Source organism: Micromesistius poutassou, assembly GCF_964030765.1.
Source record: "Micromesistius poutassou genome assembly, chromosome: 12".
NCBI lineage: Eukaryota > Metazoa > Chordata > Actinopteri > Gadiformes > Gadidae > Micromesistius > Micromesistius poutassou.
In genome coordinates, this window is record NC_140282.1 from 16,117,892 (window position 1) to 16,144,420 (window position 26,529).

A 26,529-nucleotide genomic window follows, 5' to 3' on the forward strand; every position below is an offset into this window, starting at 1 on the left:
CCTGGTGTCTGAGGGAATAAGCACTTACTGCATATGACCACAGGCAAACTTTCACTACAACAGTATTATTAAAGTGTATCGGGTAAGGGGGTAAATTGCATGACCTAGGGGGTATTGCTTGTAACTGCAACAACATAGCATAATCCAGTATTATAGTCTTTATAATACAGATTCTAGTTTATCAAACCAAATACTTACTCTGTAGGTGGCAAAGAAGTAAAAGCTGTAACACGTTTTGAACTACACACATTTTCCATCTAGATTGGACTGGCTTTTTGGATTGTCGGTGCCGTTAAAATTTATATTTATAATCGTTTACTACTTTAATGGAACCGACAATCCAAAAAGCCAGTCGAAACTAGATGGAAAATGTGTGTAGTTCGTAACGTGACGCAGATTTTACTTCTTCGCCACCTACATAGTTTGTTATGTACGATCATTCAAAAACCCCATGTTATTTCCCATAGACATTTGACCGAGGGAACCGGAGACTTGGAGGCGGGACTTATTCTTCAGGGGTCTATACACTCATTATACAACAGTTGGGAACCAATCAGATCGCTTGATTTAAGCCACCGGTTTTATAATTAAGCAATCTTACACTCGATGGCGTTCTTGAATGTCATTATTGGTACCTACGCGAAGCACAGCCGCAGGAACGAGGCGCTTGTGCCGAGTTCCGAAGACCTGTGCTTCAAGTACCAATATACCAATATAAACAAATTATATAAAACAAAACCCCACGACTGATGACGTTTCACGAGAACGCAAGTACAGACGAGAACGCGAATTGAGAAACGGCTGTTGTTATGGAAACTAGGCTCATGAAAGTAGTTTCGGCTAGTTAGCGTAGCGATACTTTCTGTAATTAGGCACAATCTTTTTGTCCCGTTCTTTCACCAGGCATTTAAACACGCTCGAGTATGGGAATTGACCAATCGGAGTGCTTGCTTAAACTTGCGTGTTGTTGAATAAACATGTACACATGGGCGTCACCATAATATAATTGGGGGGGGGGGGGGGGGGACACGTCCCCCCCACCCTTGAAAAAAAGTAATTTTGCCATTTTGCCACATTTGCCATCAAAAATATTAGTGCATGACTGGTCTACTAGTCCAGCGTTCTTTCCATCGCTTCACAATCAAATCCGTTCCACTTTATCAGTAGGGAGAATATCCATATAAATAGAAATCCAGCTTTGCAGGCAGCCAGGAGGGACTACATTTTTGTATTAGTTAAAAAAAATGCTTTTCCGACTTTATCGTTTTTTCAAAATTGAGGGTGTCTATGACTTTAATTTCGCCATACTTACGTAACCGTTTTATAAAAGCAATAGATCACCTCAGTCAGTGAAATGCTCATTAGTTCTCATTATAGTATAAGGGGGTCGCCGTCCCTCCGCTGCGCGTCGGGACGGACAACGCCCCTTAACTGTGGTACATTCCACAGCCTGTCGTGATCTATTGCTTAAATAGATCATGTATTATACTACTAGAAAAATAAAATTACAGTAGACAAATTCATAATCCGATGTCTTTGACCCTGGGAAAAAATATTTCTGTTACAATATCTCCGCACAAGATAAGAGGAATATAAAACACAAAAGCATTGTGTGTGTGTGTGTGTGTGTGTGTGTGTGTGTGTGTGTGTGTGTGTGTGTCTATAAAATAATATAAGGAAAATTGGTCCAAGTTTGAGTGTACAATGGAGTGTGTGCTGCATACGTGTCTTGCAAATACGTTTAAGTCAACTTAGTGTATGTAAAGGAGTGAGATAATACATGTCACATATCCTCGCAGAACACGAGTCACGTCCCTTCTCTAGGAGGACTCTTGCAGAATAGGAGTTACATTCTCTTCTGTAGTAGGGAGGTGCGTCCCACTACTAGCCTGGGGAAGCCAGACCCCACATCAGGAAGATGTAGGCTGCAAGTTAACTTCGCTGCCGCTAGGGGCGTCTAGATTTCTAGGCTAGCGTCCTACAGAATATGAGTCACATCTCTTATGTAGGAGGTGCCAGCAGGAGCCGCCTAGTAGGGCCCTTCCTCTGTGGCGCTTGAGAGAGAAGATGGCTCCCGTTTTGGACAAGCAGCTCCCGGCCGACAACGGCGCCGAGGACGAGGAAGGACAGAGTCTCTGGTGAACTGGACGTTTGATTTAAGACCGCGATGCTTCTCAGGGTTTATTGTTATTCACGAAAAGCACACACCCGGTGGTCGTCCGTGAGCTACTACCGGCTAGCGAGTAGCTAGCTAGCATCACAGCTATAGTTAGCGGGTAGCTACCAACTGTCGGTGTCATTGCTACCGGTAGCTTCCAGCTGACTGTTCCGGTGTCTAAGTCGTAGCTGCTAACTGACTGCTCTGCTGGCTCACGTCGTTCCAAGGCGTCCTCGTCTCGGGACGGGACTCCGGGACAGGGTTCTCCAACTGAGCGTTATTGGTGACAGAGAGGGCGGGGTTTTGAGTTACATGTGTTTAGAGCGAGGGGTACTTCCGATGGAGGGACATCCGTCACCGTTACATGTTTCGGAGATAGCGTTGTCAAAATCTTTAACAAAAAAACACCATATGTTCTTCTTGTCGTTGGTTTTGTTGTGATTGTGTTTCTTATTATTATCGCTGAGGGGACTTATCTCCATACATAGCGCATAGGAAGTAAGAGACCGGAAATTACATTTCTGTTGACCGGATAAGCTACAGTTCGGGAATCTCTACACGGAGGCTAACCATGCTAACCACGAAGTGTCCTACATTAGCTACCTATTAACCCGGTGTTTGACAATTGCTGTTGACATGTCATTTGGACATAACACTGTCATTGACTTCATCTCATATATATATAATTAGAATTGTATATATAGAATTGGTACCTTTTAATTTAGTGACCGTATTTGAAGGTTGCATTGTTCAACTTATAAACGTATAAACTTAAGAGTAAGAGTGGCTAACTTTTTAATTGACATGCCAATGCCTGCGCCGAAAAGGTTGATGGATTTCTGATATCTGGCAGAAGAGTCGAGATCCATTTCTTTAGTGACCATTAGATTGGCAGTTGTTTTTCTATTTTACATTTTGTAAAGCAATTGCATAGATTCAACCTATTTCCTGCTCCTGGAGTACGCTAATGATACATGATACAATTATTATTTTTTTGTCAATTCTTTTTATTATTCGATAACCTTGAATAGTTATATTTTATTTGTGCATGTTCGTCTGTACCAATGTATCATGACAGCTTCCTTGCATGTTAAAGCTTGCCAGCTAAATATAGTCTGACTGACGTCAAATTGCTTGGACATGGTGAACCTAAAATGATTTTTACTATGCATTTTTTTTCTTGTCTTGCAGGTCTGAAATACTGAGCGACGTCTCAAATCGTTCTAGTTCAAAGTTGCCATCAGGGAAAAACATACTGGTGTTTGGTATGTGTCAAGTTGTAGGGTTTTCAAAACTCATCAATGAAACAGAACTGAAAATCATACAAGCAAGGAGCAGTAATTTAAATTAAACTAAACTAAATAAAAAATTAGGCTAAGCATAATTTCTTTATTTGCTACTTAAAATGCCACACTTATGTTTTCTTATGTTGTAGATGTATTTCCTTTAGGTATTGTTTTGTTTTTTCAGGTGAGGATGGATCAGGTAAAACGTCGCTCATGTCCAAACTCCAAGGAAGCGACTATAACAAGAAAGGTCGTGGTTTGGAATACCTTTATTTAAACGTCCACGACGAAGACAGAGATGGTTAGCGTGACTTTTTACAACTCCTTCTTACAATGTCCAAAGAGTCCGATATCAGTGTTGTTTTGCAACTTGTTTTTGTAACTCATCTCTTGTTATGTATCTTCAGACCCGACTCGGTGTAATGTGTGGATCCTGGATGGGGATCTGTACCACAAGGGTCTGCTGAAGTTTGCCGTGACAGCCCAGACACTAGCAAACAGCCTGGCCTTGTTCGTGGTGGATATGTCCCGGCCCTGGAGCATCATGGAGTCTTTGCAGAAGTGGGCAAGTGTCCTGCGAGACCACGTGGACAAGCTGAAGATATCGCCTGAGCACATGAGGGAGCTGGAGCAGAAGAGTAAGAAATACTGAATGACGTCTATATTGTTTTAGAAGAGCAATTGTTCCCAACTTGTTTTTCTTTTTCTTTTTGAATTCTCGAAAAATTTTCCATCTGTCTTTAATATCGGCTTCCTTTTTTAAGTGTTCAGAAATGTATCCTCAAATCTCTATAGCTTATAATCTGTTATATCCCATGGCCCCAGTGGTGTCTCTATTGGACTGGCATTCTCAGATGGATGAAGTGTGTTTCCGTTTCTAGACGTGTAGGTTTGTCCTTTTAAAGAAACTCTTGATTCAAAAGACTTCTCGTGTTACAGTGGCTGAGCATTCAAGTGGCGGGGAGGAGGAATTCTTCCAGTGAAGAATTGTGATAAAGAGTGATAACATTCTTCCAGTGAAGAATTCCCAAAGCATCAGATAATAATACTACATCTCTGGCTGTTGTTGAAACAGGAAGTTATTGGATGCTGATGGATGTTTGTATGAGATCATATGACCCTATTTATTCCACGAACTTAATGGAACAGCTTAAGTTTTTTTTTGGCCTATCTCAATAGCAACCTGATACATCTCAGGCACACCGCCGCAGTAAATACGTGTTCCATAAGAAACACTGTGCCCACCGCTAGCTGTGTGTTGATTTGCCACGAGAATCGCTGTATCGATTTGGGAAACACGGTTGGGATAGATGGTGGTTTTGTCTTTGAAGCTGTTGTGTGCGTAGTCCTGGATGTTTCTGGGTCATGCTGCAGAGCTCATGATGCTCAGCTGGGTGTGTAACTACAGGCAAGTTCTGCTTATCACTAGCCTGCTATCTCTAGCTGAAGAAGGGCTCTATTGTGCTCTCAAAAGGTCCCCGCTATTTTCCTCTGGTCTGGGGGCATTCTAAAGCAGCTGTCTTCTATGTTTGTCTGTGTTTATGGCTAGATATTCTTCTGCTAGTGCAACATAAAGGTGCTTTATACTCGTACCCCTGGCAGTCCAAGTGTGTTTCAACATGAATTTTTAGTTAAATAAATAAGTTAAATATAATGAATATTATCTGTTATTGTGGGGCAATTGACCAAAGTGATACTTGTGTTTTAGACTATACAAATAGATTCTTCCTCAGCAGTGGAAGTAATTAGGCTTGATTCAGCTCTTGGATCTCTTCTCCATAACACCTACCATGTACTGGACAATCTCAGTCATATCTGTGGGTTCATCCACTAGATTATGAATTATGTTAATGCTCATGTTTATTTTTTTGTGGTGGCCTATGTTGATCTCTTGAGGAAAAGTGGTAGCAATAATATGAATTCTTATTATAAGGGGTCCTGCACAAAACGTAGGAACCCTATTGTATTTGTTAGTAGTATTATTGTAGAACTCGTAAAATGAGTAAGGGACTCAAAAAATGGGCAAGAAAAACCAGGTGGCGCTATAACAAGACCTGTAAGTTCAGCATTTCAACAGACTGCCATTCCCACTAGGAAGGGGAAAAATGCGTGAAACTTGTTATACATGCACCATTTGTCATGATGAACAACTTTCAAATCGCAACCCATATGGTCAGACCATTTGGACTTAATGCAATATAGGGTTGTTGAATTGTGCAAGGCTTTTAAGGCTTACCAATGGCATATTACCACACCGACCACGCTCACCATACCTCCACGTACCGAAGACTTATATTTCTCAAAATATTCTTTAATCTGCCGTTGGAAGTCTACGTGTCCATGGAGTGTATTTGGTATTGTGTCGGACTCATGACCATGGGGTCGCTGGTTTAAGTCCAACCTCAACCAACCATTTTGTGAGACATGGAATGACATCAAATAATGTTTACCATCATGTATTCATTAGGCCACTACCATAGTCATACGGTCATACAGTAGGACTGGTTGGTACTCCCTCGTAGCATACGTTTTACAGTGAATTAATTTAAAATGAAACCTATACATTTCTCAAATGATTTATTTGGAGCAGTGTACTGTTTTCTCAGCACTGAAGAGTGATGTCTGCTGAATAGATTTTTTTTTTTTGAGGCTTGTCTTCTCGTTTGGCTCGTCTTCTCGTTGGCTGCTCAGGCTTAAGCCAGCTTCCTCAGTCACCTACCATGGACATGTAAAGTTTTGAGAGAGAGAGAGAGAGAGAGAGAGAGAGAGAGAGAGAGAGAGAGAGAGAGAGAGAGAGAGAGAGAGAGAGAGAGAGAGAGAGAGAGAGAGAGAGAGAGAGAGAGAGAGAGAGAGAGAGAGAGAGAGAGAGAGAGAGAGAGAGAGAGAGAGAGAGAGAGAGAGAGAGAGAGAGAGAGAGAGAGAGAGAGAGAGAGAGCCCAGCTGATGGGAGGGTGATGACCTCATCGTTATCTTAGCCACCCTGGGACCTGGTTTCAAATGAGTTTATTCGGCCACTTAAAACGCCGGATCCGTCTGGACGGTCAGCCCAAACACACAAGACATATGCTTTTTCACAAAAAAAATAGTTTCCGTGTGGACGGGGCCTGCATCACCTTCTCTCACATGATCAGCAGCTCGCGGATTTCACTGTCTCCAGTTATAATGACTCATGTTGATATCGCGGCGTTATCTGTCTTGATAACGCAGCAACACCTCTACCCAAGTCCCGCCCCTGGAACCGCGGCACCGTCTAATCGCATTTACATCAGAATGAAACCGTCAATTAATTGGGGTGCTAGCTCAAGCTGGCAATTTACCTCGGGCAGTGTTAATGCACGCACCATGCCGGGAGAAAGGCGTGCATAAGACGGGACATATTTGGCAGTGTAAAAACGTTGAGAGAGAGATGTGTTGTCCAGCTGGTCTTGCAGCCGTCTTGCATCATAGTTCCCTCCTCTTTAACGGGCAGGGAGGGGAGAGAGAGGAAGAGAGGGGGCGGAGAGAGAGGAAGAGAGGGACGGCTATGAAGAGAAAGGGAGAGAGCTGCTGTCGGACACAGGAAGGGAACACAGTCCAATGGCTAAGTGTACAGACTGTAGCGGCTGTGGAGTGCAGTCTGTTGTGTCCATACTACTTTTTACATGAACTATCCTTCTGGGTGATATTTCTTTTACCCATGTAACTGCTAGCCTCTAACTTGAGGCCAGTGCAGGAGAATCTATCTAAAATGCATTTGTTTCCAAAACAAGTGTGTGTGTGTATACATGGAAAGTACATCGATCAAAACTACACTTTGACCTTACTTAATCTGTGGCCCAACCTTAAGGACACTATACCCTGTGAATACCACGATATGAAATGATAATAAGTCCATTAACTAGTCCTCATCCATATTTATTCCATCTCATATTAACAAATGCACAAAAGTTGTTCACTTTTAAAGTTCTTGTCCTGAATAAGGCTGCTCTTTTCATTGGTCGTGAAGTGCTGTTTGTGATGTCTGCTTGAGGTATTCCTGCTCAGTGGCCGCTTGAGCCCTTCCCTACTCTCTTCGTCCCCTACATTCTCCCCCCACAGTCCCAATGGTGACTCATAACGCCTGGTACTAGATCCACTCTGGTCCTCAGACCCACTCTGCATTCCCTACCCATCTGAGAAAGAAGTCATCACTTCCTAAATCCTCCTTCCTGAATCTAAGCTCCGCCCACTTCCATGCAGCTCATTATGTAAAACATAAGTCCACTTATTTGGATCTCTACACACTCAACAATAGGACTGTTGACTGTCTAGTTCTGTTTTGATTTTAACCTAAATCCCTCCTAAAGGCAAAACGTTTATCAGTTTTTTAATGAAATCGGGGACTAGAGGAGAAATGTTTACAACTTTATTGCCCTTTATTGGGTCAAAGTTGTGTTCTCTAACACACTGTAATATATTAACAGATAAGTTGGAAACAGGATACCAGTTGGTAGAACCAATGGTCGACCAATCTATCATACAGCTAGGTGGAGACTCTCACTTCTGACGCCCATATGGGGTCCAATTTTAAACGGATGGATTTTTAAATGGCTGGTCAACTAAGGACAATTTTTTTTTATCATCATCAAATAGCTACAGATATTTATAAGTTGCCATCTCCTGCAACCCTATATGCATCAGGCAGTCCTCTGTTGGGCAAGTTGTTCAACACTGAAGTGAATGCTACAGATGAGCTGGTTGTTGCTGTTAATAACATCACTGTTTTGTATAAATGTTCTGTTTGCTATGAGGATCGTAAAACAAAATTAAAATATGTAAAGTGTTTTTGAGTTATTTTTGAATGACCAGTTCCCCCCTTTGCTCTTGCCTGCCCCCTAGTGACGAAGGCCTTCCAGGACTACGCTGAGCCAGAGGACGTTAGCCAGGCGTCGCCACAGAGACGAGCCCAACCAGGGTCCGATGGCGAGGACGTTGTGCTACCGCTGGGAGAGAGCACGCTCACACGCAACCTGGGAATCCCTGTGCTAATAGTCTGCTCAAAGGTGAGTGGAGGGTAACCATTTCAACATTGGAAGATGGAGGGTCAGCTTTTGGTGGTGTAAACTGCTGCTGTTGTCTGAGCAATATATTGACTTAACGTAAGCGTTAAATAATCTTGTTGCTTTAATAATAATAATAAACAAATTTTATATAGCGCTTTCCAAATGCCAATGTCGAAATGCTAAAAGACTCACAATAGCAGCTAAATTATACTAATCAAAATAAAACAAACAAAACAAAGTTTTTAAAGGTTAAAAGCAAAGGTGACAAAGTGTTTTTTTTTCAACAACAACAAGCAAAGTATATCCCAGCCTTCCAAAACAAAATCTCGTTTTAGGGTAAATGGTTGGTTAAATGATTTGGGAAAGAACAGGTGATACAGCAGTAAGAAGTTGTACTTTTAAATCAATGCATCTGCAAACATATTTTCTTGACAGACATCGTGTACAAGCCCATAACTTTGAGGATTGATGAGTATTTGATCTTGAGAAAACCTAGTTTTACCGCGGGTGAGTGTTTAAAAGTATGAATGAATGCGGTTGATGCTTGGCGCGTGTGTGTGTGTGCACACCCATTGGTTTAAACACACACAAACTAAACACGTAATGCATAATACAGTCCATGGCGATATACAAGCTATTAACGGAGGTGACACATGCATATTATGAACACATGTCGATAACGATAATATATACAATACTGGTGACAAACGATGTTTGTTAATGCATTGCCACACATCATTAAATAGACCCACAGTTGCAGCCACAGGACCGCGTCCGTATTTCATATGTGTTAAGTTCTCTTTGCCGAAATTGAACTCAGTGTTTCTGAAGTTGGAGAAGAAAACGCTATTCCATGTGTGAATTAGGCCTATTATTTGGCCATAAACTGAGCCATTTGAAGTTTGAAATTCATGTGGTCATGCATCTGTCTCAGCGGAGACTGCAAACGTGCTGTAAAAATATCAACTTGTCAAGTCAAATGCGTTGGCTCTTAAAATATAACACCAACATATCGTTTGAAATAGCATCTATAAAGGAAGTATTTTTATTGCTCACTAGGGGTGGGAATTGATAAGTTTTTATCAATGCCATTGTCGATTCTGCCTATCGATCCAATTCCTTATCTTATGTGAGTAAGGAGCCGCGATTCAGTATTTCCCTATTATTTTCCCTGGGTCGCAAAGCTATGACATCACAACAACCTGTTTGCTCAGTTGCTTGTTGATAGTTCTGGAGCAACTAGAAAATGCATTTCCTGCAGAAAATGCGGTGATTGCTTTAGTGCAAAGTGAGGTTGAAAATATGTTTTAGTAAAGCCATATAGTGAAGACGTAAATTGTGAAATGGGTTAAATTAAGTTATCGTTCGAATTGTTCATTCGTTCGTTCAGTTGCGTTTCCGGTAGTAGTGAATCATGGTTCTCAGTCACTGAGTCGGTCAGACTCAGTTCCTTCCTCGTTCTCATTCAAACGAATCACGAATGCACAGTTCTCAGCTGAGTCGGTCAGACTCGGCTCCTCCCTCGTTCTCATTCTCGAACGAATCACGGTTGTGCAATGGTGCAAATGGTCATCAATCAACACAACATTAACTAAGTTCCTTTTAGCTGAGGAGCGCTTCATGTTCGGAATCGGGATGTTGTTGACCGTCTGGCTCTCGTGACTTCTCAGTCCTCGAGTCTTACCGCTAAACACAGTCAGTGAACAAACGGCGACTCGCGAGTCAGCGACTAGTGGGTGGAGCTGGGAGTCGAGTCTCGGAGAACGAACGTTACGAACGAGACGAACTGAAACAGGGAATCAGGTTGGTTTGTTCATGTTAAAGAGTCGTTTGTTCGAACAGCAGTGCCAACATTTAAATATTTTTTAACCATTCTGCGAACGAAAGGCAACAGGCTGATTATCATTTAACCCGCATTCACACTGCACACGTCCATTGACGGATCTCATTGACTTTGCATGGGGCGCTGTTGAAATGCATTGTGGGTCCGTCCGTTCTGTCGGCTCTGTTGCCTGCGTCAAAAGTTGAGAAATGAACAACTTTTTAGGCCGAGGCGGATCCGTCGGCCAATCAGATCTTACGTGTATGTGTGAAAGCAGCTCTTGATTGCAGGTTGTTTCTAATTCACTGTTCAGAGGCTTGCCCTTTTTGCTCTTCTGCAGTGTTTGGTTTATAGGCCTGCTAAAAGGCTGTATTGTGCTCTGTACTAGGGTCCCTGGGGGCCCAAGTACAGCCCCAGAGAACACACTGGAATCATCCGCAGAGCTTCACATGCTAGCTGGGAGAAACTGGATCGTCTTCCTGTTCAGTTTTGAAAGTCTGTTGTCGTTGATCTTTATAGACCTTGATTCTTTATAGCTAACCACATATATTGTTCAGATGTTAAACTAGTCAATTACTGTTGCTAATGTAATTTAGCAGATGCCTTTATCCAAATAATCCAAACCCATACTATTTCATTTACTGAACAATATTTATAATTAGTATTAATATTTATAATTATGTCCTGATCCAATCCACGGCATCGGTATCGGTCCGATATTGGCCCAGTACGCTGGATCGGATGTATAATAAATATGATCCAATCTGCGCAGCGTGTCACGTGATAACAGTAGTCGCCCATTAGGCGCATGAGAGCTAGCACATGGGAGCTACCTGTTGAACAGTCATGTCAGCAGTGTGGCAGTAGTTCAACCTTAAAGAACAGCCTGGCTGTTGCATGGTTCTCCTCGTCCACGTCGCAGACGTCCAATCAATAAAATTAATTATTAATTAAACGAGTGGAAATAAGATTATTATTATTATTAGGGCCGGGACTCGATTAAAAAAAAAAATCAAATTAATTCGAGGCTTTGAATCGAAATTAATCGCATTTTAATCGCATATAAATATTTGACCTGAGAACAGTGAGAAGTAATTTTTTTCACATGCATTTTTAGTATACCATTGAATAATGACTGAATACATAAGCTTAAGCAACAAAAATATTGTTTATTTTTGTTCAAGTCCATCAGACCAGATTTACCAACAGCTGGTTTAAAAAAATAAAATTAATTTCAGTCCAACTCTCTCAATAACCTTGGCCAAAACAATAAAGAGTTCAACATAAAGTGGCAGTTGCACCAACAACATAATACATAGTTCAACATAAAGTGCTCCATTTAAAATAAAAAAAATAAAAAGTGCCAGTAATTGAACTCAATCCCTTCTATTCTTCCAATATCCTGATGAAAAATAAAATCTCTCTGTTGCTTAGGCCACTGTTTGATCAACATTTCAGTAACAACAAGCCCATTGGCCTCAGGATACCTCTATGACTACTTTCTTCTACTTCTCTTTCAGCCAGTCGCTGAGACACACTAGCCTGTTCACATTTTCAGAGCTCAAGGCTGCCCTTTTCTTTTGAACTAGGTTACCTGCCAGTGAGAAAAGCCTTTCGCAAGGGACAGAAGTAGCAGGGCTGCCCAGATACTTGCGGGCCAGGGCAGAAAGCTGTGGATGGGCTCCCTCACGAGTGGCCCACCACCGCAGTGGGCAGTCTGTCGCACTGATGGCGGGCTCTGCCCTGTAGCGGGCCAGAGCCCCGCTAGGCCCCTCTTCATCCTCTGATTCAGAGTCTGAGTTAAACAGCAGGAGGCTCCTCTTCCTTGCTGGCTCCTCTGTGGGTCCTGGAGTGGCTCTGACTGGTTCTTTTCGCAGCAGTGCCTCAATGCTGGTCCACACCCCTCCTCGCTCTCCTCTTGGTAGACACTTTAGGTCCTTTAGAATCAGAATCAGGTTTATTGTCACGTCACAGATTTACAGAGTAAAAAGATGGGTGAAATTCATTTTCATACATAAAAAGAAAGAGGGGGGTGGGAAGAAGAGTGGGGGGGGGGCAGGGGAAAGGGGGTCAAAAAGCAAGAGAAAAGGAAAAACAAAGAAGACCATTACACATGTTACCTTAAAGCGTGGGTCGAGTGCTGTAGCCACCCTGAGCCAGCCATGGTTGAGTGTGTCTTGGCGTTGAGACAGGTCATTTTTAAAGGCACCCTTGAACCTCACCACATAGGCTGGGTCGTCACCGGAGACCTTCATGGTGTGGGTCAGGTGGCTGAGAGCAGGTAACACAACGGAGCACGAGACATAAGTCTCACCCCCAAGGAGCTCCGTCACATATCTGCAGAGGATAGTTTAGGAAAGTGATTAATTATTGTGCCAATTAATAGTAGATTAAAAACAGTAGCAACTTTATACTGCTTGAGCTGCTGCCCCCGCGACCCGACCCCGGATAAGCGGATGAGGATGAGGAACTTTATACTATAGTCAGTGATATTCAGTGCAATAAATTTAAAAACAGTTGGTGGGTGTTTACCTGCATGGTTTAAGGAGGGTCTCAAGCCTCTGCAGTCTGTCCCACTCTGCTGCAGTTAACATGGTGAGCTTGTGCTTCTGTTTGGCTAGAGTAACCGTCACAGCCTCTTGGTTCTTCAGCAGACGAGAGATCATAAACAGTGTTGAATTCCACCTTGTGGAAACATCCTGTATCAGTGGCTCTTTGTCTTGTTCTAGTTGTGTTTGCTCCTTGTGCAGTTCCTCTGTGTTTGAGGGGCTATGTTTAAAATGCCCCACTATTTTACGACATCTTGCCAATGTGGCTGTGAACCCGCAGTCAGCAAGGCAAACTGTGACGGTCCTCTGCAACACGTGAGCAACACACGGCATGTGCTGGAATGTGAGCGGTCTCATTGCAGCGGTCATGGTTCGGGCACTGTCTGTTCCGATTGTGGTGACTTTTTGTGTGATTTCCCAGGCCTCTGCTACAGACTCAAAATCTTCTGCCACGTTTTCAGCAAAGTGCCTAGTGGTGGTCTTCTGGATGGTTAAGGCAAATGAGTGAAGACGCCACTTCATGTCAATAAAGTGTGCCGTCACACCGAGGTAATTTGAATTGCTTACCGAGGTCCAATGATCCCCAGTCAGGGCAACACACTCTGCTTTCTCCAACAATAAATTCACTTTATCTTCCCTTTCATTGTCATAAAGCTGCTGGACTCTTTTTGTCACCGTCTTTCTGCATGGCAGCTCGTATGTTGTGTCAGACGATGCAATCTGTAGCACCTTTTGCAGGCCCTTATCTTCGACCACTCCAAGTGGTCTACAGTCGAGTGCAACCCAGTGAGCCAGGGCGTTGGTTATTTTTTCAGACGTGGACTTAGCTACCCTCGTCCTCAAACCAGTCAACTGGTGGGTGAGGGTCCTTGTACTCGGAGTCGGGCTAGCCACCGCACTAGCGTCCGCGCTAGCCGCTGTATGTTTTGCATTGAGGTGATACTTGAGGCTCGACGTGCTGCGGTGATATGCGAATTCCTTGTTGCATTGCTTGCACACAACCTTGCTCTTATCGACACTTCCATCCGTTCGTTTTTTATAACAAAATTTCCCGTCCAGGGGGCCAACCAAAGCGGTCTCCTCAGCCACTTCGTCCATGTTCACTGTGGTTTGTTGTTGAACCACGCTGGTTGGTGCTCCCGAAACTCATCCAGTGAGAAACGTTCCGCGGTGCAAAAATAAGTGCGATTAAAATGCGATAAAAATTTAACGCGTTAATTATTGTGTAGGCTAATTAATTAATCTTAATTAACGCGTTAAAGTCCCGGCCCTAATTATTATATATCAGGCGTTTGTGTGTCGGGACCCCTGTTTATATGGCTAGGTAATATGCTTCTTACATATCCGATGTACTCCGGTAGAAGCTAAATGCTAACGTAAACGATCTTTTTCACGTCATGATATCTTCGGAAATGATATGCCGTATGAAAGAGACCCAGAGGAGTCCAACGGTATATGCCTCATCATTTTGTGAGTTTATCTCGATTAACTAGATGTGAAAGAATAACGTCAATAACACTTCCTGGTTACGACACGTGATGAAACACACACATGCAGACGCGCACACACTTGATTCAACCATTTCAAACTATCAGCTGTAGCGTCTCAGCTATTCTATATATTATCTCAAATGTATTCAAACTTTATTACTTTCGCTATTTGCTTAACTCTTCACTTTATGTTTCCAACTATTTTTACATTTTTTTTTTAAATGGTGTGCATGTTTACATTGTTTACTTATTGAACTCTGTTCAAATCTTGAGTTAAGCCATTCCATTTTTTTTAGTGAGATGTTTTAAGGCGTGCTCCCATATATTTTATTATTATTTGTTCAAGAGAAAAACAAAGTATCGGACTGATATCGGTATCAGCAGATAGTTAAAGCTGAGGTATTGGAAGTCCAAAAGTGGTATCAGGACATCCCTATTCATAATATATTTATTCTACATTATCTATATTATTTGAGCCATGTGTCTATTTCAAAAATATATCCTGACGTACCACCTGCAGCATTCTTTGTGCACCACTGGATAAGAAGAACTGCACGAGACTATTCTAGACTATCCCGCCGCTGTTCTAGTATATGTTGAGGCAAAGGTCATTTAAAACACTCTGGGTAATACACTAGATAGTGAAGGTCAGCGTTTACTGGGCTCCCTGCTGTTGCCCCGTTTGGTTGACCTTCAGGCTCCTGACGCTACATCCATAACGACGCACTGGAATCCGGGCCGCTGCATGAAGTGGCAGGAGTCAAGCCCCTTTGCTCTCATTTCTATGTTTATGTTCAGTTGTTAAAGCTTTTAGATTGAGCAGAAAATACTTAATGTAGAGTTAGTAATTAAATTGACCAAGGGGCTGTGTTTAAAGCTACAAAAATAATACAAACAAAACTAATTTGACTGAACTCTAACGTTGCCCAGCTGGTAGGGGGGCGATGAGGTCATTGTTTGCGTATCAGGCGTCCACACAAATCCTAACACGAAAACGCATAGGGCCGTTTTTATCTTATCCACCCTGGGACCTGGTTTCAAAAAAGTGTGTTTTCGGGCACCGAAAACGCCGGATCCGTCTGGACGGTCGGCCCAAACGCACAAGACTTCAGCTTTTCCACAAAAAAATCGTATCCGTGTGGACGGGGCCAGAGTTCCACCCACACCATGCTGCTGGTGCCCCTTGTTTGTGACATCTGAGTGCCTTGGAAAAAAGGCACTCAGGTATCACAAAAAGAACACCACCTGCTTTCACAGCAGAGTGGAACGTTCACGTAGTGTTTTTGGGAGAATGGCTAAAAAATACTATTTTATTTTTGATGCTAGATTTCGGAATTATTTCAGTAACGGGATAAAATGGCATAGATAACTATGTTGAGGATTATATAGGACAAATGAACAAGTAAAAAAATCGAGTAAACATAGTTCACTAGCTCTTTAAGGGTCTGATATACAACCAGGTGCTCGAGTGATTTCAGGAATGTTTATGTTAAGGGTAAAATAGTGTTGTAAGGGTTTGCCACTCCCAGCATGAACGGGTTTGAATATGATCCCCTTTGCAGTCCAACCTGGGCATCTTTGAGTAAGCTCTTCATATAAAAATGTCACTTATCTCCACTGAAATTCAAGTTCTGCTGATTTTGGTAATGAAGGGATTAAACGTCCTTCCCTTCCAATTCAGGCTAAAGTTTGAAGTGGCGACCAAGTGACCAGCTTGTTGAATGGCCCTTTCTATCTTTAAGGTGCTAACTGTCGCCATCTTGTGGTCACCAGACTTCTTCGTATTTTATCTGAGCAATGCAGGATTGGTGAAATAACAGGAAAAGGGTGAAAAACTATATAAAAACGACCAAACTCAATTGCTGTATCATCAATCATCAACTATTTAAATTTTTGTCCTGCTCACCCTTGTCCTGCTCACCATTTCTCCCACTCTTGCACTCCTGCTCTCACCTCTTCATCTATCCCTCTCCATTTTTCTTTTGCTCTGTCCCACACTCTCTCCCTCTCTCTTTCTCTCTCTCTCTCTCTCTGTTCATTTCCTCACCCGTTATTTCTCTGTGTCCCTGCAGTGTGATGCTGTGGGCGTGCTGGAGAAGGAGCATGACTACAAAGAGGAGCACTTTGACTTCCTCCAGTCTCATATCCGGAGGTTCTGCTTAAACTGTATCCTTCAATATCTCCTCACGCTCCTCCTCCTTACTCCTTCTCTCCTCGTTAGCCGTAGAGAGCAGTTCTTCCTGCAGTTACGTTTGCACTAAACACTTTTAATTTATCATGAGCAGGCAAAACTTCTTCTTCATAGAAGATGAGATCAACTTTATTTATCCCAGATTCGAGTTCCCAGTGTTGTGGCAGCAGAGTAACAGTACTCTGTGTATTGGCCAAAGAATTGGAAATATACAACAATAAAAATATGCAGAAAAACAACACATGAATGAGTAATAAATAACATGTAAATGTGAACATTGACAGTAGAGATGTAGCTAGCTAGGATTGAACAGCGTTATAACTCTACTCCTCACCCTTTTGGTCAAAGCGTTCCACCCATAAGGATTGAACAGCGTTATAACTCTACTCCTCACCCTTTTGGTCAAAGCGTTCCACCCATAAGGATTGAACAGCGTTATAACTCTACTCCTCACCCTTTTGGTCAAAGCGTTCCACCCATAAGGATTGAACAGCGTTATAACTCTACTCCTCACCCTTTTGGTCAAAGCGTTCCACCCATAAGGATTGAACAGCGTTATAACTCTACTCCTCACCCTTTTGGTCAAAGCGTTCCACCCATAACTCTGCTCCCCTAGACGGCGCCGGACTCATCTACACCTCGGTTAAAGAGGAGAAGAACCTGGACTTGCTGCATAAATATATCCTCCACAAGATCTACGATTTCCAGTTCTCCAGCCCCGCCCTGGTGGTGGAGAAGGACGCCGTGTTTATGTGAGTCTGGTTAGGGCGACGGTGAGGAGTGCAATGGCAGCCACAATGAACTGATGTCACGGTAGCATTACAAGTGAGATCAGCACCCAGACGATTCTCCACATGCCAGGTGCAGGTTTTTAGTCTAGTCTGTTTTCTATTGTATTTCCTTTTTCTAAATAAGCTCTGCGTTTAATTGTATTCGCCTTCTTCAATGTCAGCCATGACTAAGTCCTGATTGTCAGCAATAAACAATATAGTTCAGGGCTGGGATGCAAGGTCATTTATTCCCAGGTTGCATCGGTGCCAGTAAAAAAAAAAGGAATCATAGTTCTCTCCAAACAATGAACTAGTGGTGCTGCGCCATGCTCCTTTAGTCATTTCAACACAGGGCTATGTGGACATTCAGTCTTTTTTTTTACTGTCATTTTGAAGCCACAAGATTTGTTAGAACACAAGTTTTATTGAAATAACAGTAAACAAATATCATAAATAATTATAAAATATCAGTATTTTATAATTAAAATACTGATCAAGAGTAAGTGCGGTCTTGAAGCAGTCTTTCACTTGGTTAGGGCAGAGCTTTAACGCACAGCAGGTCGCACACCTGCTGCTTTTCTTTACGACAAATAACCGTAATCTTTTAGAAACTCACACACGTCTCGTGTCGTTCAGTCCCGCCGGGTGGGACAACGAGAAGAAGATCGGGATTCTGCACGAGAACTTCACAACAGTCCGACCCGAGGATCCCTTCGAAGACTTCATCGTTAAGCCTCCGGTTCGAAAGGTAGGAAAATAAGATGACAAATTCTAAAAGTAGAAACTACTCTCTCAACACGCAATACATCCTTGGGTTTTTGGAGATTTGGGATTGCGTGTTGCCGTAGCAACTTCGTGCCCTTGTGATTGATGCCTCTCCTCTTCACCAGCTGGTCCACGACAAGGAGATAAACGCTGAAGACGAGCAAGTGTTCCTGATGAAGCAGCAGGTGTGTTCTCCTGCTCGTCTCTTCGTTAATGATCCCGTCCTGCTCTCCACCACAACATGAAAACATTATTTCCATCCTACTCGTGTTCTCAACAAGGCAGCAATATGTAATGGTAACATGGTTTATTTTTTTTTCTAAAGTCTCTTCTAGCAAAACAACCAGCCACGCCAACACGAGGAGCCACTGTAAGTCATCACATCCCATTAGGGTTTATTGAAATGCAAATCCCTGTGTGGGCTTTGTGTGACAAATGACCTCTTGTCTGATTCTTTGAGTGTTTCAAAAACACTTATATAGATATTTGAGATAAATATATTATAAATATTTATTTTTTGCTCAGCCACTGCATGCCGCAAAAGGTCTTGATGACAAGTTAGTTGTACACCTAAATTTAAATGTTTTGAACCACTGCTTAAGTCTACGTTTTCTGTAGACTCGAACGCTGTGCATCTGTACACTCGAACCCTGTGCATCTGTACACTCCAACCCTGTGCATCTGTACACTCGAACCCTGTGCATCTGTACACTCGAACCCTGTGCATCTGTACACTCGAACCCTGTGCATCTGTACACTCGGAGACTGTGCATCTGTACACTCTCACCCTGTGTAGTTGTACACTCGGAGACTGCATCTGTACACTCGAACCCTGTGGATCTGAAAACTCTCACCAAGTGTAGCTGTACACTCGGTGACTGTGTATCTGTACACTCGGTCACCATGTATCTCCACCTGTATGTTCTGCAGGAGTCTCCGGGGCGAACGTCGTCCTCTTCCCCCAGGCCTGCAGTTCGGTCTGGGCAGCCTAGCAGCAATAGTGGCTCCCCCATGACGAACGTTAAAAAGCCAGATCCAAACATGAAGGGTAAGCTCTCGGAACTCTACACACCATTTAACTCTTTACCACAACAACTCTTACCCTGGCCTTGCTGTAAAACACATGAGCCAGTCGCCTTCATACTACAGATTTGGTTGGAGAGGAGAACCAAGAGATTCAGGCCCCATCCACACGGGCGGAAACAAATCTTTTCCTTTGATGCGTTTCAGGAATTTCTGTTGCGAAAGTTGCGAAAAACGCATTGAGCTGTAGAAACGCTATAGTACATATTCAAGGCGACTGCATGGCGCTGGTTCTCCACAAAAAAAAAAGTGGAGCGCATCAAACCTGCGCGCATCAAGCCCATGCACGCTGTATATAAACATACAGTCAGGGAGGAGAAAGCAGTTGTTAAACCTTTTAGATTGAGCAGCAATACTTTTTAATGTACGCTTAGTAATTCAATTTACCAAGGAGCTGTTTAAAGCTACAAAAATAATACAACAAAAAAAATCAACTCAACTCTTAACGTCCCCAGCTGGTGGGGGGGCGATGGCGTTATCGTTTGCGAAACTGCATAGGTCCGTTTTTATCTGAATCCACCATGGGACCTGGTTTCAGAAAAGTGCGTTTTCAGGCACCGGATCCGCCGGATCCGTCTGGATGCTCGGCCCAAACGCAGGTTTCACCAAATAATGGTCTCCTTGTGGACAGGGCCTAAGATACGATTTTACTTGAGTAATCCCACACAGGAAATGTCGGTGTTGCAGCAGAAAGTACACGACAGTGTTGGAATCAAAGAGATTTATTAAGATGAAGACTGCTGCTAAAACTGCTAAAAATATATTTAACTTATGCATGTATACACAATAGTAGTAGATGAGTAGCAGAAATGTAAATGCAAAAATATATCTGAATCATATAAACAGTTGAGGTAGACATTGGTACTTAGGGTTAGGGTTAGTATTTCTGCACTCATAATGGAGGAAGGCATACCATATTACACTTTCTAATGCAACTTTAAAATGAGGCTGAGAACAATCACAGCATAGAACAAAATTTAAGTGGCTACAAGAAAGTTATAATGCTGCACAAGCTAGATAATGACAACTGGAGAGTGCAGAGTAGCCATTTAAATAAATACAGGGTTAGTCACTTATATAGGGCTTTTCTAGCCAGTGGCCACTCAAAGCGCTTCACAATATAGCCCAACATGCACCCATTCATACACACATTCACACACCGACGGCGGTGTCAACCATGCAAGGAGACAGCCGGCTCGTCGGGAGCAGTGAGGCTATGGTGCCTTGCTCAGGGACACCCCGACACTCGACACCGCTAGGAGGAGCCGGGGATCGAACTAGCACACTTCCTGTTACCAGCCAACCTGCTCTTAACCTCCTGAGCAACATGCAGCCACAATTGAGCTGAAAAACAAAAGTCTCCAAACGATAACTTCTTGGCAAGCGCTCCCTTGCTCGCTCCAAAGCCTGTTCCTCGTGGTTAGAGCGTGGCAGGGGGCCGGGGCATTCCTGCCTGCGGAGGAGTTCTTGAACCACGTTTAATTGAGGGGCTGCTACCCCGTTGCCACTGGTTGTCTACATTTGTGCTGCCGTAAGCACAGAGGTTATGAAAATGGGCTGAACGGGGAGTTTGTGGATGATGCAGTTGATCCTTGCTGAAATCACACCCGAACCAGGGGAGCAAGTCGTTACACTAATGGTTCTGTGCTGATAGATACTCGACCGTCTCTATCCTAACGGGTTTGGAGCCGCTCCCATGTGGTCCCAACTGTTGTTGATCGTCAGGCTCTGTCTGGTTGTCTTTTTATTTTTCGCCAAGGAAATTGTAAGTCACCATTTCTGTTTTATAATTTGGAAAATAATAAGAGAACATAAAACATGTACAGATATAAAGTCAAAAAAAGTTAACAATTATTGTGTCACCTGGTTAAATCAAAGTTACCAAAAATGTATATTTGGGGATAGTCCGGAAATGTTGTCCCCATGGACTGGTGGGAAGCCCCCCTGCTCCTCCCCCAGACTGGGCTGACGGCCCAGGAATGGCTGTGGAACCATCAAGCTCTCCACACGCCGCCAGCTGGCTTAAAAATACACCCACTGCTTTTAAGTGGCTTTTAACTTCTAAATGGCATTTTAGCGTTGATTTCTATTTTCTCTATTTTTTTCTATTTATATTATGTTGGTGAAAGGTTTAAAATAGACATTTATTTTTTACCTACACAATGTAAAAAAAACCCAGGTAATTCAAATGTTTTGCAACTTCTAAATTCTAACTGCAACGTTTTCCCCCCCAACGAGTCCTGAATTTGACTAAAGGTACGTGTCGTTATTCACCAACCACTGGGAAAATGTTGGTTCCAAACCAAGCTGCTTGTGTGTGCTGTCGTCCAGTAGGGGCCGCTGCCAACGAGGGAGTGCTGGCCAACTTCTTCAACAGCCTGCTGAGTAAAAAGACTGGGTCCCCTGGAAGTCCCGGTGGGGGGTCCCCAGCGTCCAGCGCCGGGGTTCAAGGCTCTTCCAAAAAGACAGGTACAGCCCCCCGCGACCCCCTCGCCTCCTCTCAGCTCCTCCTCCTCGGTAGAGTGCTCTGCAAGCTCCTCCGGGGCACATGGCTGTCCACCGAGGCTCCTTCCAGACACTTTGTATTGAAGAGGTTGTTTTTGAGATAGTGTAGTGCTTAGGGGGGGGGGGTTCGACAGCAAACTGAAAGGTTCTGGGTTAGAACCAGAAACCAATGGTCCAGTAACTAGTTGCAAGCAAGTAAATAAACAGTACAGACTGAGAGTCCAGAGCGGATGACGTAGCTCACCACTGTCTGTGTTGTGAAAGCACTTTGGTCACTGGTTCTAAAATAATAATATGTATAGTGAATTAATAATAGGATTTACCGTCAAACGGTTACAGTCCCCATCTGTTAATTAGTTGGGGATTCCCCCATTAGTTGTGGGGATTCCCACCATGTTGGTTTTATGAGGCACATATGTTTTGGGGAGTGGGTGGGGGAGTTGAACTCTGGTTCTCTGGAGGTCCCTATCTGAAGGAGGGATGATGACATTGTTCTAGTTGAACCGCCTAGTCCTTGAGCATGGAACCTCTGAACGGACTTGGGGGAAGGCCTGTATGCTCTGATCATCCGTTAATCCACCAACATGCAACCAAGACCTGTCCCCGCCCTCTTTGCACATGCTTCAAAGCCCTCCTCTGGATTCTCTTTATGGCTCCAGATTAATGTTGGACTTCCATGTTGTTAGGTGGTGCAGATGAGCCCCAACAGCTTTAACCTAGTCTAAATGTAACCAAAAGGGTGCTGTAGATGCACTGACTGAGTTTGCTTTCATCTAATGGTTGAACACAAGGGAACAGTCTCGCTCTGCTATTTTCTAATCTAGGAGTACTGCTTCATCCGTGTGTGAGATTATCTGCAACTGTCTGCAATTGCAACATGAACTCCCAGAAAAGTTGCACCTATTCACGACACTGGTGTACGATTTTGCGTCAAAATCGTACACCAAATCAGACCAGGGAGAACAAATCAGACCAGGGAGTGTTTTTTGCTTAAACAAATGAATGCATATGAAAGATTTCTCTTTTTATTAGAAAATAGCCGAGCTAGACGGTTCCCCTTTCAAGTATTCTTGGCACCTTGTGGTCATTTTTGGTTTTGGTAGCAATGGTAGGTATTGACAGCTAGATAGCAGCAAGCTCACCAATGTGTCCTAGTGTTATTAGTCTAGTTGCTCTTACTGGCCTATTGGCTCCAGTATTCACATGGATTAATTCCCCTCTTAAGATCCAGCCAATAGGAAATGCATGACAGCACACCTCCCCCTCATTGGTTTATTCCTCATCGTGTTTTTGTTGCATGCGTGTCTCACTGGCCTGCTCGGCTCTAGTATTTAGCCAAATCGGCGTCATCGTCGTCGGCACCCATCGCCGTGACGACCGTCCCCGTTCCCGACGAGCCAGGCAGACGGCTACAGGGGGTTACTCTCTGGTCTCTCTCTCCTCTCCTTCCAAGCGCAGAAGCCGGGTTTGACTGACGTGCAGGCGGAGCTGGACAGGATGACCCGCAAGCCAGAGGCCGCGGTTACCGTCGACAACGTCCCGCCTCCCACAGAGAACCAGGCGTGAAGGCACACTCGCGCAGCCGCCGCAATTTCCCCTCTGCATTTAGTCTCATGTACACCACCATAGCATAAACACAAACCGCTGCATACCACCAAATGCAACCCCCCCCCCCCCCCCTCCTCCCAAGTCACACAGTGCTGCTCTCACCAAAAGGAGCTCAGATGCTGTTAATCCTGGGTGACGGTAGAGAGAGATGTTTACAGAGATGGAGAGAGAGAGAGGCAGAGATAATGGAGTGAGAGAAATACAGAGGTTATATAGAGGTTGAGGTGAAAAGAAGGGCTAGGGAGAAAGAGATGGGCTTGGGAGAAAGAGATTGAGACGTTCTTGGTCTAGAGTGATGGTTCCAATTCATTTAGTGACTACCTGACGAGTAATGATATGATGCACAGGGTACCAGCCATTAGCTGCGATACCACCACCTCCCCATATCCTGGGGTTCAACCCCCTTTACCTGGGCACCAACCCCTTCTCCCTGCCCGCTTAAAGCCTGAAACCAACACCTTCCTTGTTCTAGTGTCGCATCAAAGAAGGAACTTCAATGGGTTGTGTTTGGATATATATTAAAACTTGAGATATATTCTCTTACAAAAATTATTACTAGTAATTCCCAGGCGTATATAGAGGGGGAAATATTGAATATACTGATTACATTTCTACAAAGGTTCCATAATTTATTGTATTCCACACTCTCTAAGGGTTCAGGAATCTCATAGGTCCATCGTAACACGTTGATGACACTACTACGGAGAAGTGATTGCACGCGATAGAAGTGATGGCACACGTCTGTTCCCTCAGGCTACACACAACACGAAGGATCTGTAAATGACATGACAACCCTGTTCTCAAATGTTGGCTTGACTTTGTATAAAATGCAACTCCTGATCCAAATGATGAAGATGAGGTCTTTTTGACGACACAAGACTGTTAAAATAGCAACTGCAGCGCTTCTCTTGGCTACTGGCGTGCAAGCGTGTGTTTGACTGTGTGTGTGTGTGTGTGTGTGTTTTTAATGTGTGTGAGTGTGTTTGTGAGTTGGGGCAGTATCTTTTCTTAAAGAGACCTAAGTGCCTGGCACACTGAGCAGGTTGTGTCCTAGTACAGGGAATGCACTGTAGCACCACCGGCTTAAGGATTTCCCTCTTTTTCTTTATTTTTATTTTCTCCATTTCTCGTCCAACTAATTTATTTTATTATTTTTGCATTTACTTTATGTACGTGGTAATAAGCCTGTGGTCTCTGACCTTTACAAAAAAGGTTCACGTGTACGTTGCTTGGTTCAAGTAGGTGATGCAGCAATATTTGCCTTTATTATAAACTAACGATTGTGGTCTTGACTGTAAGGTTATCAGGCTGCTATTGGTCTGGCTTAGACGACGGAGCTTTAATGCATCTTGTTCCCCCTTGATTTTCATTTACTGTGGTTTTTACACCACTTACTTTGCAGCAAAAGCAAAGTGAAAATGACTTAGTATGGCTGAGCAAAGCTCTTGCCCATGAAATGTCTGCCGGATTGTGTGTGGAAGTGTCCAAACCCATCCTTTAAACATTCCCTTTCTCTACTGGATGCACAGATTATTTCATATGGGAATCCTGTTTATCATTTATGGGTTATTTTATTGTCTTTGCTTCTCTAGTGCCCCACTTATTTTATACCCATATTTTTGCCAATAAGGTACTTATATTGCTCCAGGCTTCTTGCTTAAGCAGTTAACCAGCCTTTTTTTTCTCCTTAACTCTACGCTCCAACCCTGAGTCCTGTTTTAGAAGCTTGACAAAATGAATAAACGGCAACTGGTGCCTCGGCTGATGAGGCCTTTAAAGTCCTTAAAAGCGTTGCTTATTAGTTATTTCATATAAATCAATGTGTATATAATCATTAATTCCTGTAAAATATCAAATGATCTGTAATATCACAGTACCTCCCTGGTGATAATTCAATCGTCAGTGCAAGGCCCTACTCCTCATGAGCTGATATTAGTAACTGAAGGCCTGGGGTGGAGGGTGAAATAACCTGTTTTCCATTCAGAACCGAACAATAAACTGGACACGGAACCATTTGAGTTGACTGAGAAACTCATGACTTTCTTCATCCCCACGTGATCAGCACAGTAACCATCTTTTTATTTTCCCGCATGGAGAAACCATTCCAAACATTTCCTGTTGAAACGCTTGACTTAACCTGTTAAGTTTTTCAACAGGTTATGTGTTCATGTACAACTGATTAAAATGCTATGCTTTCTCTTATCTGTGTTTACGGTTTAAAGGAAACTGGCTCTGGGCCTTGTGTGCCTGCTTTTGCTTTTGGTTTTGTTTATTTTGCAGTGTAAGGGAATAACCACAGGATCTTGTTGGTCAACCACATAATGCTATAAACATATGTTGATTTCACGTCAAATGTCTTGATGATTTAACTCCACAAAGGGGATGAAGGGGTATAAAAGCACATAATGGCTGTATTTGATTGTGATAAGCCTGAATATGCACGTTTGCCCTCCTGCTTTGCCTCTAAATATACTATACTAGCATCAATCCACTTAGATTTGCCATTGCAACAAACTTTATTCTACATTAACTGTTGAAAATATTTTAATATGCGCTTAGTGGTTAACTTATTCATAATGACTGCACAGGGAATGGTGAATAATTTGTATCAATACCTTTTTGTTTTAATCAGGAAAGTGCATTACTCCAGATGCGTTTCAATTCATATTATTCAGCATTTGTTTTTGTTTTCTTGGAAAACTACTATATAAACCAAACCCCATATGTTAACCAGGTCCCAAGGAGTTTAAAATTCGTTTTCGGCCTAAACTTTTGTTCCCCCTGATACCATAGTGAACCAAACGTTTCAACATGCCTTAACCAGTATCGAGTAGTTCTACTATTGGGGAGAAATTAGGCGTTTTTGACGTGAGTGATCAGAGGAATGGGTTTCCCAGCTACTTGCGATCCTGCTTGATTTCGCTTGATGTATGTGTGAAAGAAACTTGCTATTCTGCATCTTAATTGCAACAACGTGACCTTAACTGTTGATTGCAGCGTACACCCTCTGGAGGTGTGTGTAAAACGTTTTTATTTTAACGTTGAGTAGCAGCTATGTGGAACCTCTAGCTTCATGTGCCGACCAAGATAAAGAACCAGTCTGTCTGCCCCCGCTTTAATAAAAAAAACGATTCCTGAAATCACTTGCTGTGCTTTTGACTCTTTATTTTCCTTTAATGTTTACTAGCCCTGTGTTATCTGATCACAGAAGCTCTATTAATATAGATGGAAAAGATGGTGAAACTGCTGAATACATTGGAATTGTTACTTATTCTACTAAC

At 43.1% G+C, this 26,529-nt stretch overlaps 2 protein-coding genes across 4 annotated transcripts; one reads left to right on the plus strand and one right to left on the minus strand.

Annotated features, from left to right (window-relative positions):
• Nucleotides 1-2,013: 2,013 nt before the first annotated feature.
• dync1li2 (dynein, cytoplasmic 1, light intermediate chain 2) lies at nucleotides 2,014-24,129 on the plus strand. 3 transcript variants are annotated; one of them, XM_084476472.1, is made up of 13 exons: nucleotides 2,014-2,138; nucleotides 3,350-3,423; nucleotides 3,629-3,745; nucleotides 3,852-4,082; nucleotides 8,302-8,465; nucleotides 16,399-16,492; nucleotides 17,134-17,269; nucleotides 17,924-18,035; nucleotides 18,178-18,237; nucleotides 18,378-18,422; nucleotides 18,983-19,100; nucleotides 21,467-21,604; nucleotides 23,094-24,129. In XM_084476472.1, the coding sequence occupies exons 1-13, from the start codon at nucleotides 2,068-2,070 to the stop codon at nucleotides 23,204-23,206; spliced, it is 1,473 nt and encodes a 490-aa protein (XP_084332598.1). In that variant the 5' UTR covers nucleotides 2,014-2,067; the 3' UTR covers nucleotides 23,207-24,129. The 3 variants fall into 3 exon arrangements, with proteins under 3 accessions (XP_084332598.1, XP_084332600.1, XP_084332599.1); XM_084476474.1 differs by having other exon boundaries at nucleotides 23,099-24,129; XM_084476473.1 differs by having other exon boundaries at nucleotides 21,470-21,604.
• On the minus strand, nucleotides 11,793-13,934 carry LOC311356056 (E3 SUMO-protein ligase ZBED1-like; the record flags this gene model as incomplete). Its single annotated transcript, XM_084475840.1, has 4 exons — nucleotides 11,793-12,224; nucleotides 12,408-12,624; nucleotides 12,820-12,932; nucleotides 13,131-13,934. 4 exons carry the CDS (start codon nucleotides 13,932-13,934, stop codon nucleotides 11,793-11,795), a joined length of 1,566 nt encoding a protein of 521 aa, XP_084331966.1.
• Nucleotides 24,130-26,529: the final 2,400 nt, after the last annotated feature.

What these genes read in the sequence shown, in the direction of transcription:
- dync1li2 (XM_084476472.1), top strand. Translation starts at nt 2,068, where the DNA reads ATGGCTCCCGTTTTGGACAAGCAGCTCCCGGCCGACAACGGCGCCGAG. An exon ending in CCGGAGGTTCTGCTTAAACT is followed by an intron (nt 16,493 to 17,133) that starts GTATCCTTCAAT and finishes CTGCTCCCCTAG; the next exon opens with ACGGCGCCGGACTCATCTAC. An exon ending in TTAAGCCTCCGGTTCGAAAG is followed by an intron (nt 18,036 to 18,177) that starts GTAGGAAAATAA and finishes CCTCTTCACCAG; the next exon opens with CTGGTCCACGACAAGGAGAT.